Genomic DNA, 14,904 nt, shown 5'->3' with positions numbered 1-14,904 from the left:
ACTGACTAATTTATGTATTTTATTTTCTGATTTTTTTTTTTACATTTTGATTAAAAATAGTCTAAAAGTATTCCTTCACATGTGTTTGACGACAATAAAGAGTGGAGTTTTTCTGAGGGCTTCACATATTATCCATGTTCCATCTGCTGCTGTTTCTATGTTTCTGCTGTCAGTGGTTTGTTTTCACTTGTCATGTTTGTCTAGAGACTCTTATTGCTCAGTCAGCTTAGGTTTTTCAGCACAGTCAGCAGGAAGGAGGTCAGGGAGATCTATGAGTTGTAGTTTGGGACTAAGGTTGGCACAACACCACTGCTTTATTCAAAGCTGCCTTCTTGACAAGTCCAGCTATGATCTACTGGCGTAAAGGACTTTCTGTCCAGCAATACTTCTAAATCTTTGCTGAAAGCTTTAAGTGGCTTTAGTCATGATCCCAAAATACAAAGCAGACTGTCAGAAAGAGAGAAACTGTTTTTGAGATATCAAAATCACGTTAGATTAGTATTTTTTTCTGAAGTATTGAATTAAAACCACATATATGTTATTTAATCTAAATAAAGTTAGTGGTGTTAAACATTGAGGCAGCTATTTGCAATGTTGCGATAAAATCCTGTGAATTTTATTTAACAACAAAAAGAGTCACAGGACTTAAGTAGAAGAGAAATGTTTTTTATTTATTCACCGATTTTTGCAAATAAAGATATAAATCATCTGGTTTTCATTAGTATTTAGTCTTCTTAACTTACAAAACATCAGTGGGATAAATTGTCTTTAGAAAGCAACTTATTGATAAACTCCTTACTGGTGTTTACACATCCGGTCTGACTGAGCTTAACGTATTTTCTAACAAATTTATTTTTAAATGCCTATATGAAATGTTGGTAGGTCCCAATGTTAAAATACTTCAAGATGTGATTACAGCAACATTGATTTCTGCTAAATGTTGATTAGGGGTGAAAACATAAATTCATCTGAAAGGTTAAATAGACTTTGAAACTGATTTCAAAAACTGAGACTCCTATACTGAGTTACATCGATTCATTACACAGAGTGAAATAATTGTAGTTTGTATTGATGATTATGGCTTACAGACAATATAAACCCAAAATTCAGTGTCCTATACAATCTCAGCATTACATAACACAAATTTAATTTAATAAATGTTATGTATGGATGTTACATAATGTTAAATTGATGGCCTACATAATCGTTGGAAAGGCTGTTGACTTGATAGGTCATCAAAAGGCAACCAGTGAACCATTCCCAAGCAGTGCTATATCCAGGCATATTCAGAGTAACGCTAAGTGGAAGGATAACCTGTAGTAGGAAAAGGTACAACAGGGATAATGGGAGGTTAGGATTGCCATAATGGAAGATGGCTGCGCCTCTAGGCTTGGTATGGCTGTCGACAATTCCACAAAATATGCTACAAATAGCTAGAACTCTACAAAAATAGGCTAGTTGTCGAAGTCTAAGTCAAGAAAAATTATTTAAAGTATTTGGATGAGTTTAATAAAGGAATTGAGGCTGGAGTCACCGCAATCAGATCAACACTAATTATGAGCTCAAAACAATGCATTCTTTATTGTAAGCCACTAATGTCATCTTTTTCAGATGAAAGTAAAGTTTTATTTTAATTTTTAATAAGTTCCTACAGTGTGGTTAAAGGGAGAAGTGGCTCAGAATCTGTTAGGGTGAAGATTACACAAACACTGATGAGTTTCGATGTCTGGTCATTTTACTGGTGGAGACTCGCTGTATTTTCAGATGTCTGCAGTCAATGAAGCCTTCTACCATCTTAAGACTATTCCTTTCTTCTTTCTGCTTACAAGCTTTATGAAGATAGAATAATTTTTGGATTTGTAAACTGCCACCACAAACAAATTTAGTGATTTTGGTGTTACATGGTTGGCCAGTAGTTGACCTGGAACCCATAAAGGAGCTATTGCCAAGCTTTTATTATATCTTACCACTCCCACAGGCTTATCACCTCCAAACCACGCTGCATATAAGCAGTTCTTTATGCAAAAGAAAATCCAACTGAGGATTAAGTGAACTGAAATGCATTCTTAACTTATCAGTTTTTTCATTCACATTTATTTGTCAGTGAATTATCCATCCGCTGACAAATCCACTAAATCCTTTTCCTCAAAATTAATGCAGAAATGTCACTGTTTGAAATGCCAACATTTTTTTAAGTTTGTCCACAGCTGAGACTAATCTTCCAGTTTCAACAGGGTCTTAATTGTTTTTTTGTTTTTTTTTTATCTAACTTTATGTCTTAAAAACTCTGAAATTTAAACAACTTTTGTGTTAAATATACATATATATGTTAGGATATATGTACGAATTTATTCATCATGGTTTCAAAAAAGGTCTTAATAGGTTTTAAATTTCAGTTAATGAAAACTACAGGAACACTGGCCTTTAATGGTATATAATAGATGGATGAACGATGAAGCGGAGAGTTTTTCTATTTAGTTCAGTGAGAGGAAACCTGTCCTTAAACAATGCTTCATTCAAAAAACTGAAAAATTTGAATATGCTGTACAAGATGTTAAGAAATTAGAGAATATTTAATTCAATATCTGTCAGCATGTTCATAAAAATTGCTTTTGAAGTGATGTGTTTAGAAATGTTTCCTGTTTTCCTCAATTTTAGACTACTTGTATTATTTAATCAAAAAAGTAAATCTCAGACAATGTGAAAGAAGAATAGAAACAAAATCCCATTGATATAGAAAATTTGATATTTGAGACAAAAGCTCATAAGTTTACAAATTGACTATTTATGATTTAAACTACTGTCATCTTATATGTAAGAAGTATCCATAGTGGTAGTTTATGAAACCTGTCTTTATTTTTAGGTACAAATTCCAACTTCGAGAGCCTCATGTTTTTTCCTTTCACACTAAACTGAGCTTTAAAGTAAAAAAAAAACAACTTTTTATTTTTCATTCTCAGGTGGCTCCCTGTGTCCAAACAGCAGTGCACTTCAGGAGGTGCGGAACTGTAATGAACATGCCTGTATAGTTTACCATTGGCAGACAGGACCCTGGGGGCCATGCACAGAAGACCCATCAACAGCATCCCTGAACACCTCTGCACGTCCTAATGGAGAGGATCAGGGTCTGTGCTCCATGGGAGTGCAAACCCGCAAGGTCATGTGCATCCGGGTCAACGTGGGACAGGTGCCACCCAAAAAGTAAGCTGGTTTCAGTTTCATATACAGTAAAGCAGTAAATATTCAAACTAAGTTTGGCAGATTGACATTTATTAATAACTCACACAAATCAGTAATATAAGGTCAATCTTCATATATTCCCTACAAATCTAGTGTAAATATAAATAGTTATGGGGATCCTTAGCTTTGTAAAACATTAAAAGTTTAATCAGATTTTAATATTAGACACAAATAGAAATGTTTCTGTCGTCTTATAAAATAAACCATATATCTTCTACCACAAATTACTTATAAAGGTTTTTAAGAACACTTAAAGAGACCAAAACATTATCAATTAAGGCAGACCAACTATACATAACACCCTGTCAGAAATACTTTTTACTTGGAGTTACCCTTAGTTTGCTGAAAACAGCTGTTCTACAGACATCAAAGGTCACAGAACCTGCAGTAACTGCATCGGTGCAAAAATGGACCAACTGCCATGAGCAGTTAAATGTCAGTGATGTACTCAGTCAGCTCAGGTTTAATGTCTTTAGAAGCAAGTAATCAAAGTCCTGCTACTTGTTTCAGTCACCCCTTCTTCTCTGCTGCCAAAGCTGCAGCTTCCAGCCAGTAAAATGTGTGACTATCTCAGTTAAGCATCTGAGTGATAAACTGTGAGAAGAGGGAACTAGAAGATTGATCGTGAAGGCTGACACAGTCGGTGGTGCGAAACAGGTGACTATTTCTTCTTACCTGGACAGCAGGCAGTTTCTTTCAGGCTATAATCAGTCTGATCTGTACATGAATCACTTTCAGGCCAGAGATGCACATTTTTTACATCAGTGTATTCATTATGGGAAATATTTCATTTAATACAGGAATTATATTAATCAGATTTGCTTAGCTGCTCATCAATGTTCTAAAATTGTTACATGTTAAAAATGTTATAATGTAAATGTCTTAAAAATGATAACTAATGAAATAAGTACTGCATTATTGACATTTCTACCAACATTTTTAAACTTAATAGACTAGTAATAAGTTAATAAATTGCATTTGGCTGTTTCTGCTTTTTGAATTAGCTGCTTCTTTTTTTTAACATGTGTATTAAACTTAGGCTACAGTCAAACTGCAGGCCTCTATGCTCAATTCAGATTTTTTTGTAATTTATTTATTTTTTCAAATATATGCGACTTGTATGTGATCTCCTGTGTGAACTATAGTCATACAACGGAAGTGTCCCACATGAGCAGTAGAGGACGTAATGACATCACAGGCCAGCGCGCTCTTTTTTACGGAAGTAAACATGGATGATAGTGACGGAGCGCATCTAGCAATCTTTCCCAATCTTAAAAACTCAATCTTTTCAAGATGGTTAAACATAAATACTGCTCTCCGCATCATCGTCCGCCATGGCTGTTGTTTTTCGTGCCGCTTCTTCATAGCAAGACCCAGAATAGTGAACTTTGTCGGGTAATAATTGCGTTCAGGTCGGATGAATGCGACCTGACTGTTCAGACACAGTTCGCATTTGAAAAGATCAGATTCATATCGGATTCAGGACCACATAGCCAAGTGGCTTGGGTCGCATTAGAAAAAATTGGATCTGTGCTGTTCAGACAGCCATGAAAAGTTCAGATACAGGTCGCATATGGCCCAAAAAATCCTATTTGGGTCACTTCAGGCTGCGGTGTGAACGTAGCCTTAGTTGTGATGATGATCCTTTTACAATAACTGTTTGCTACAAATAAAAGAAACTTTAGTTGTGTTAATCTGTTCGGGTTAATAAAAACTAAAGGATATCAGCTGAAAACTAAACTGGGCTGGTACAGTACCTGCAGAAATCTGTAGATTATGATGAGAACAGGGAAGAAATGAGAGAAAGAGATCAGGATAGTAGAACAAAGAGCCAGCAGCTTGAGGATAATGAGTCGAAGTGAAAACAAGGGGACTGAGTGAGCTGGTTAGTAAACTGAGCACAACCAACATGAGTTAAAGTCCCAGTTCGTATCTTTCCTTTGCAGGCGACCCCAGATAAATAATCTCTGTGTCCCTGAAAGCCTAATTAACCCTACCGTTTTGGGCACTGGTGATTTCTCATTGATGATAATGACGGTAATTAAATGGGATTGATACTTTAAGGCAATTTAATCAGGAGGCAGATGAGAGGAAGGATGTTTGCGGTTAACTGCGAGGACCACACCACATGAGGAGAATTCAAAGTAGAGCAGTTTACCCAAACATCAGTCGAAAAGTTTAGCTCAGTCCCTGTCAGTTATGCTCAACTGGTCGCATTGACAATGGAAGGATGCAGAAGCTAAAGTCAAAGTTTTCTGATTATCAGTTGTAGTCATAATGAACAAGAATGTCAAATTAGTTTATGCAGAGACGGGTTGTAACTAGGGCTGCAACTAACGATTATTTTGCAAATTGATTCATTTGTCGAGAATTATTTAAATTAATAATCAGAGAGCCAAAGTTTTTATAGAAGATTTTTTTACACAAACAAACCAGGAGAAATTAAAACTTTTCCACTTCTCTGGATAGAGCATATTGACACATGAAAAAATTTTTTTTTATCTTAAATGCAAAATGTTTTACATATTTTTTTTTTACAATCTTGGTATAATTACTGGTCTAAGGGGGTTGCTCGGTCAATTAAATGCACTTTAGAGTCTCTATAATCCAGTTTATTCAATTCAATTGAGTTTATTTATATAGCTCCAAATTCACAACACATGTCATCTCAAGGCACTTTACAGTTCAACCAGATCATACAGTCAAATTGATTCAAAGTTTTCTAAGGAAAACCAGTTGATTGCATTGACTCATTGACTCAAATACAATCCCTCACACTAAGCATGCTTGTAGCGACAGTGGAGAGGAAAAACTCCCTTTTAACAGGAAGAAACCTCCAGCAGAACCAGGCTAAGTGTGAGCAGCCATCTGCCGAGGCCGACTGGGGTTCAAGGAGACAGAAGCAGAGACACAAAAAGCAGCTGCAAAAGGCAGCCCCGTCCAGGAAACACACAGCCAGACAGACAAGCTCCGAGCCAGCTCCCATGCCAGAGGACGAACAGAGCACATCCAGCCAGTCACAGTCAGAGAAACAGGACCACACTGGAAAACAGGCCGATCTCCAGCATCTATAAACAAGGGTGTTGATGGAAGCAGCACAGCTGTTGTTTCTCTCCAGGATGGCGTCACAGCCAAACAGGAACAGACGAGGCAAAGCTACTCTGAGGAAAAGCAGAGAGAGCAGAACGTTAGAGATTGAACTAACAGATTCTGCAGAATAGGAGAATAGAGAGAGAATGAAGCAGAATGATGAAATGGGGGTCCCTATGTCCTCCAAAAGTCTAAACCTATAGCAGCATAACTATAGAGATAGCTCAGTTAATGATTAATTGATTACTAAATTAGTTGATGATTATTTCAATACTCGATTAATCACAATTAATTTGATAATTGTATCAGCCCTAATTGCAGCTAGTTACATTTACTCAGTTACATTGACTTGCCTGTGCCGTACAGTTAATGGTTTTTCAGTAGGTTACTATTTTTGTTTATTTAAAACGTATGTTTTAGGTCTTAATTACAGTTCCCTTATTCTAAGAAATTTGACTTGACTAGGACAACAGTAGCATCGAGTGTAGGAGTTCGCCCTGCAATTGGAGGGTTGTTGGTTTGAGCCCGGCTCCAGCTTTCAGTATTGTTGTGTCCTTGGGCAAGAAACTTCACTCGTATCACCTACTTATGGTGGTCAGAGGGCCTGGTGGCACCAGTGTACGGCAGCCTCACTTCTGTCAGTGAGCCCCCCCGTCAGCTGTGGCTACAACATAGTTTGCCACCATCAGTGTGTGAATGAATGGGTGAATGAATGATTGTAGTGGAAAGCGGTCAGGAGACTTGACCAAAGCGTTGTAAAAGTACAAGCCATTTACCAATTCAAGAAACAAACATTTTAAGCTTTTTAAGTAAATGTCTAGAATGGATTAACTTTTTGGTGAGTTTGTATTAGGTATTTATTAAGATGCACATCCGCAGTCATTCATTCTTGAAAAGAATGGGTCTAATAAAAAAATCTAAACTTTAAGACTAAAGTCCATAAAACACCATAATCCTTATCATTAAATGGATGGTTGGAATAGAAATGATTTAAGGTTTTGGGGTATTATGTGTTTAAGAGGAACAATAGAGGAGAGCAAAAATGAGGACAGGTGACCCTGTCAGTGATAGTTGTCTGCTGACTAAGACTCTACTTCTGTACATCAGATCCAGATAAATTATTAAAGGTTTTTGTTTTTATTTTTTTGTGTTATTCTTTTTTTTTTAATGCACTAGCAAATGTGCAAGAATAAATCAAACAAAAGCTCTCTGAAAGCGAGGGCGGAGTAAAATGGTGATGTACGGTAGCTCTTCTTTTGTTTGTCAATAACCTTGTATAATCAACTATAATTTTGAGCCAAAGCCTAGTGTGATGAAAGATAACTAATGAGTGTCCAAATAAGCACCTACTCAAGTTCTTACAGGATTATTATTATTATAAATGGCCTTTGCTAAATCTATTCACAGTTTGAGAAGTTTACACAATTGAAGATGTCATTTGATTGAGGTTTTTAACATGTCCTCCTCTGTGGACTCTTTTTGTAATACTTAAATTGATGCAGAGTTGCTAAGATCTCAAAGAGACTTCAAAATAGTCCATTAGCCCAAACAACACAACGTGTGAAGGTTTGTCAAGCTGTAAATAAATGTCGGCTCTCTAAACTGCTCGTTTAAAAGTGAAGCTTTAAATTGCTGTTCTGTGAGCTGCATCGCTAATCACACATATACTAACACACCACTTTGTGCATGAATAAAGAAAGCAGTTTTTGCCATCAATCTTCTGCCTGTCCATATTTATATTTTCATTTATGCTCTGTGTTATGCTTCAGCAAGGCAGAACACAGCCTATTTGTTCCTGAAAATACCATCAGGTTGGGAGAGAGAAAAAAAAAAAAAAAGCAAATCTCTGCAAACATAGCTTTACTCTGGAACAATTTAGGTTTTTAACCATCAAATAAATTTAGTATGCTTAACTTTTTTTTGTTTCATTTTATTAGATTTCTCAAGAGAAAAGCATGTTAATTCCAGAATATAATATATGCATATCTATATGATTATCGTCTGTAAAGATTAGCTTGAATGGGCCTAAAAGTAGCACAAAGGCAATCCTCTACAACTTTTTCCATATTCCTCTGTTGCTGCACAATGCTAAATGACCACCATGATAACTTTAGGATTTAGAAGTCCAGGAACCCAAGTTAGACCCCCACCTATGTCTGCATCAGTCGCTGTCTTTGGCCACACTTCACCTGCATTGCTTACTGATGGCCAGAGTGTCCGGTGGCGCCTCTGACCGGATGGCGGATGCCTCATTTCTGCCAGTGTGCCGCAGGGCAGCTGGTGCTACATAGTAGCTTGCCACCATCAGTTTTTAAATGCGTGAATCACTGAATTTAGCATAAAGTACTTTCAAATAACCTGACTTGAAAACATGCTATTTGATAACTGGAAATTTACCATTTAAGCATTAGTGTTTTTGAAAATAATACAACAGCGATCTTAATATTTTTTAAGAGTAATATAAATCCTTGTTTTATTTAGTTTCATTTCTTATTTTATTTGTGCTCAGAATTCAGGTCCTCAAAATGAAAAAGAAATTCAGATTTTTCAAATTGCATTGCAGATCATTAATAGTGTCTTGTCCCTATTCTCAAACCCCTACACTATTTACTTCAAAAAACAACTTAACCTATAGATTACAATATTAAAAAACTATTTAATATTGGATATGTCCCCCATTGAGGATGGTTTGGATGCCCTGGATCGGCGTATACAACAGAGTGTACCAGTTGCTGCCAATATCCAGCGACTTTGAACAGCTATTGAAGAGGAGTGGACCATCGATCCACAGGCCACAATTGACAACCTGTTCAACTCTATGCGAAGGAGATGTGATGCATTGCATGTGCCAAATGGTGGTCACACAAGATACTGACTGTTTTTTTTCCAAATTTTGTCAAAAGTAGTAGTGAAATATCATAACCAGAATTATTTCAAAACCTTTCTTTAATGGCAATAGAAACAATACACAGCTTGCTAAATGTCTTGGAATGGCATGAAATGTTATTCCAGTGTGTATTACCTTTCACCGATCTAGAATACAGTTAAGTAATTGCTGTCTTTCCCAAATGGCCGCAGAAAGCAGTTATAACTGCAGAGAGCACAAACAAACCAAGTGTCCTGTTAATGCGTCCAATACAAGCACATCAGCAGCGTGTAAACGCTAGTTTCCCTGAGTGGCCTCACACTGATGGCGGAGACATTCTCTAGGAGTTAAGCTGGCAGGGAATTTCAAGTGTTTTCTATTTACAATCTATTTGGGCATCTCCAGTTGTTGGGAAGCAACAATGCAATCTAAAAGCTCATTCCTAATGTCTCTCTGACTGACACCTGTTTTAAAGGGATGCTGATGATAATCTCGTCATTACATATTGTCGAAGTTTTGTCAGAAAACTAATCGTCTGTTTTAGAGCCTCCAGATGTAGAGTAATAGCTTTGTGTTATGGAGCTCACAAAAAAAGTGTGAGATACAACAGATGAAAACTAAAATTCAAGACATCTTTAAAAGATTACTGGGCTTATGCCAGAATTTATGTAGATTTATTTTATGTTCTAACCATCTGGTGCTCCAAAAACCTCCTTTTTGTTCTGTTTTATTTATTTATTTTTTTGCCTTTTTTGTATCTTGTATCTTCAGCTGGCACAATCAAACCAGCAGGTATTGTTGATTAGTTCATGCTTGGCATCTTTATGGAACAAACAGGACTTCCTTCACCGTTCTAATGCAGATGTGACCCATCTCATCCACAGATGGGTCGGAGCTTTTTTAACCCGCACCCCCCCCCCCCGCTCTCATTCACACATACACAGCCTAAGGCAATGAACCTCATGGAGGGCATGTCTCTCTTGCCACACACACACAAAACACATTTTCTGTCAAAGCCCAATAGAAACGTGGGACACAACAGAGAAAAATATGTCAGTGCCTCAGGCTTGGTCTGCTATCATCCTATCAAGGAAGCTGTTATTGTGGGAGGGGGGTAAAAACAACAATGTTGGCTTATTGATTTTGACAGTCTGTGAGCAGACTGCTACCGAATGGGTGTTTGTATAATAACATTGGAATATGTGAAAATGGGGACTGAAAGATTCATAGTTATTAATTTAAACTACATCAGCCTTCAGTTCTGTAAGCTTTACTCCTGCCATGTTGTCTTGGGGCTTTTTGTTTTTGATCTTACAAAAATAAAAAATAAATAACTTAAGGATCAAAAAATGCTAAATTATTACTTGAAGAACTGTAATTGTTTCATTTACAACTAATCAGAACAAGTTTTTTAATTGAATGTATTAGTTTTATCTGTTTTCCAGCAAGGCAGGGCTTTAAAATGGAATCTTGCTGAATTGAATAATCTTTTGATTTATGAAATTAACCAAATCACAAGGTCATCTAAAACATTTAGTTTATTTATTCCACTGCTATGAAATCTAAGAGTCCTTCTGCATCTGCATTGTTTGATAGAATCACCATAAATAAAGATGAATGATTTTCACAAACAAAAATAGGTGCTAAGAAAAGTAAAATGCAATATGATAGATGGATGACATCAATGCAACTTACTTCCCACCCCCACAGAGAGTGTAGTGTTCCTAAGAACTTAGCATTCAGGTTGTTACTATATTCAGAAATTTCTTTTATCTCTACATGACACTGGTTAATAATTCTATTGCAACCGTTGAAACCTAAATACACTCCTTCTTATAAAGTTACAAAGACCTACTTTTGAAAGGGCATGTTCTAAAATAGAAGAAACTGGGAAAAAAAGTCTCCAAATATTGTAAGTGCATTTTAAAATCCCACTCAACCCTTCAAAATTGTACAATAATAACACTATTTATTAATATTAAGATGCTGCATGATATGTGATACCGCATTTAACTCAGAAATCTACAATTTAATCTAAAATGATAGCAGACTTAACCAACTTATTGTTTCAAGCCAGAAAACAGAGAGGATTTGTTTAATACCATGCTCAACAACCAGAATAATCAATTTTTAGGCATGTTATGTTTTTGAATTTTACGAAGTTTGTGTGAGTCCACCCAGAAGAGCATCAGTAGTGTTAATAGAAGCAGCCAGACGAACAATAGCCAAAGGCAGTCATCTGTCTCATTCAGGAGAGGTCATCTACTTTTGTACTGCTTATGTGATGTGTCATGACTGTAAATTAATAAACTGACAGTCTGTAACTTTTCACTCCAAAGTATTACAGGAATGTGCAGACCTTAGTTTTCTCTTTGGCTCCTATAGTGGAAAAGGCCAGAAAAGGTCATGTCTTATGTGGAACCACCAGCAAACCATGCAGATGAGAGAGATCAGAGCAACATGCTCTTTTAGGGATATAAGGAACAATCATATCTGTGATATAAGATGGAGCTTGGCCATTTAAGGCTTTGCATGTGAGAAGGAGGATTTTAAATTATATTCTGGATTTAACAGGAAGCCAATAAAGAGAAGCTAGGATAGGAGAGATATGATCTCTCTTTTTAATTTTCATCAGAACTCCAGCTGCAGCAGTTTCTGGAATTCCTGATAGTAAAGAATTACATTAGAACACATTAATGCTGCTTTGCAAAGTTAAGTTATTTTTTAAACTATATAATTTACTTTTTTATCATTATTGTTAACACTTTAAATTGTTAGATTACCAACTTTAAAACTATTTTCAGTATTCACCCCATACCCTACTCTTAAACAAACTCAAAACAGAAGAAAAATGTCTAAAAGAGAACTCTTAGCACAACACTGTGTTTAAAAAATATGCTTTTCTGGGTAATAGAAAAATATCCCTATAGCCATATATACTGTATGCAGCAGTGTGTTAACAGAATGACTGCATATTTTCCCACAAGCTAAATTTAGTAAAGAACAGTCTGCAACTCAACCAAAAACATCATTTTTTCAAAAGGTGTTACAGCCTGCTTGATGAAGAGGAAAATAATTATGAGGGTTTAAATAAAACAGCTCACTTCACTGAGCTTGCTTTCCTCTTCATCAAGAACATTCTTTTTCTCTGCCTCTCCATTATGTGGCAGAACTTCATATTCAGTCAACTTTTACTGTTGTTGAACAATACAGTAAAAACTTTCATTTTGAAAATGCAAATACTGTGGGGAATGGGGACAAACCTTCCTAAAAACTGGCATTCAAAAACAGGCCTCTGCAACACAACTCAACAAGGAACCAGGTTTGACAAATGGAATTCCAACTAGTTATTACTTGTGACCTTTTTATTCATATAAACTCAGATATGGCTTCTAAATTCTGTTCAAACTGATTTGAACACCAGCTGATTAATTATTTATAGAACTTGACTGCCTGGAGTTTTTAGAAGAATAAATTTAGATGAAGATTTATTTCCCTAGAGCCCCGATAAATCACACAGACTCAAGTAAATTCATGCACTTTGTGGCTTTTAAACCAGCGGTCAATACTGTTGTTTTCCTGAAAGCTGCAGTGGACCATCAGATGGTAAGGAACACCAAATAACTAAAAAAGGGAGAAAAAAAAATGCACTCTTAAGCATTAGCTTTGTTTGCCTTTCAAGACTTGAATCTTGTACTTTTAAGTGTATTCAGTAGAAAGAAAAACGTTATTCTAATATATTGAAAGATGTATAACAGTTCAATTCAATAGGAAATTGACCGATAGGAAATTGAATTGAAGGGAGGTTGGGATGATCATCATATAATTGTTTTTTTTTTGTGTGTGTGTGTCCTATCGTGCCAATAGAGCTCTGGGAAGAGAGCTCCTGGAGCTACATGATAGCCCCACAGATTTGCTTTCACAATCAGACGTTTATGACTGTTGCCATAATATTGTTGATACTTGTAAATGGAACTTATGGAAAATTATTTAGGGAGTAAAATTCTATACAACGGACACAGAGATGGAAAGGGAGGTAAGAAAGAAAGAGGGGATAAGAACTAAGGGCAGAGAGAAAGATATAGACAGGGAAGAAAGAGGAACCAGTCCACCATTTCATTGGATGATTTAAATATTTTAGGGAACGCCCAGTTTTCCACTTGCAGCTTTCTATTTCCGGTTCTTTTCCTGAAAAGAGATCAGAAAAAAAAAAATCCACTACAATTTGTTTCCAAGTTTGAAGATGTTTCGCTTCCCATTCAGGAAGCTTTTTCAATTTAAAATGTATAGCGTTGAGTTCGGGGCTTTATACAGTAGCCCTCGAACTCAACAGGTCGGCAATTTGTTGCAGGGCAACGCAGAAAGCAAAAAGACATACAACCATCCAAGCATACTCCAAACCCACCTCCACACAGTCACACACACACACACACACACACACACACTTAAGGGCAATTTAGAGATACCAATTAACCTAACAGTTAAGTTTTTTTGACTGTGGAAGGGAGCGGGAGTACCCAGAGAGATCCCAGGCATGCATGCTGAGAACATGCAAACTCCATGCTAAAAGACCCCAGGCCGGGAATCAAACCAGAACCTTCTCGCTTCAAGGCAACAGCACTAAACAGTGCGCCACCTAGATCGCACCTTTATATTTTCATTTGAAATTAAGGCCTTCATTGTTTGAGAGGAAGAAAAAAATGCTCATACAGTTGAGATTAAGAATGTTTATTTAAGATGTAATCCAAAAAAAAAAAAAACACCCACAACAATGTTCCTTCTAAGCTGAGAAAAGCTATGCAGCACATAAAATAAAATCCAGCATAAACTCTAAATCAAAAGATCAATACAATTTTGAATCTTTTTTAACTTAAACCATCAATAAAGAAACAGCTGTTTCTCATATGTTTTTTTTTGTGTGTGGATAAATTCAGGTATTTAATGAAGTAAAAACATAAACAGGGATGAATCAGCACATTCTCAGATATGTTGGCTGCAGCTTGTGGATTTGTGCTACATTTCAAGGATGCAATGCTGATAGTCTTAAAATAGCATATTTGGACAACCATTAAAAAAAGTTAGAAGGACAGACCTGAAAAATGCGTACAATTAAAGTAATTGATATTCTAGTGAAATTATTACTTTTTTATGATATTAATCATAAAGTGCTTATAATGTTATATAATAAAGACATTAAAAAAGCTGTGTAATAACAAAATTACAAGCAAAGAGTTACAGGATTATACTGTATCACAGGCAACAGCATGCATTTCATAGTGCAAAATGTGAATGTTTTAATGTTAACAAAAAGTTCTGTCTGAAAGGTGTATTGTTTCATTTTGGCCTCGCCAAAGCTGGGCTCTTACATATAGTTTACGACACAATTGATGAACAAGTCTTTTTTATTTTCATTTTAGGTCGGTAAAAAGCTTAAATTAACAGTAAACTGTAAATTTAAGTGATTTGACCAAAATTGTTGGGAAATTGTTGCTGTAATCTCTTAATCTTTTATAAACAATGTACTGTAAGTTTGTATGATGTTGATGTTGATGCTGCTCACATTGATCCTTAGTCCACTCAGGGGGCTTGTGTGTATGCATAGACACATGAAAAATTAGATTGAACATTTCCCACAAGTATTAAACTCCAGATCATAAAATATGAATACACAATTTGATATTAGGTAGTTCCAACCCTCTGTTAGAGGT

The 14,904-nt window shown here is 36.1% G+C and overlaps 1 protein-coding gene across 8 annotated transcripts in view; it reads left to right on the top strand.

Annotated features, from left to right (window-relative positions):
• The window catches only part of LOC119779786 (thrombospondin type-1 domain-containing protein 7A), a 242,010-nt gene that overhangs the window by 145,172 nt on the left and 81,934 nt on the right, over window positions 1-14,904 (top strand). For all 8 annotated transcript variants that reach the window (XR_005280288.1, XR_005280289.1, XR_005280290.1 and 5 more), the window contains one exon: window positions 2,961-3,201. Coding sequence is in view for 4 of the 8 variants with exons in the window: in XM_038279571.1 (XP_038135499.1) it covers window positions 2,961-3,201 (241 nt within the window). In the remaining 4 variants the exon portion in view is untranslated. The remainder of the gene's footprint in view (window positions 1-2,960; window positions 3,202-14,904) is intronic.

The sequence above is a fragment of the Cyprinodon tularosa genome, unplaced genomic scaffold, assembly GCF_016077235.1.
Source record: "Cyprinodon tularosa strain WSP-4 unplaced genomic scaffold, ASM1607723v1 ctg151, whole genome shotgun sequence".
Lineage (NCBI taxonomy): Eukaryota > Metazoa > Chordata > Actinopteri > Cyprinodontiformes > Cyprinodontidae > Cyprinodon > Cyprinodon tularosa.
Note: the sequence above shows the minus strand (reverse complement) of the source record. Positions and strands in the feature narration are given on the sequence as shown.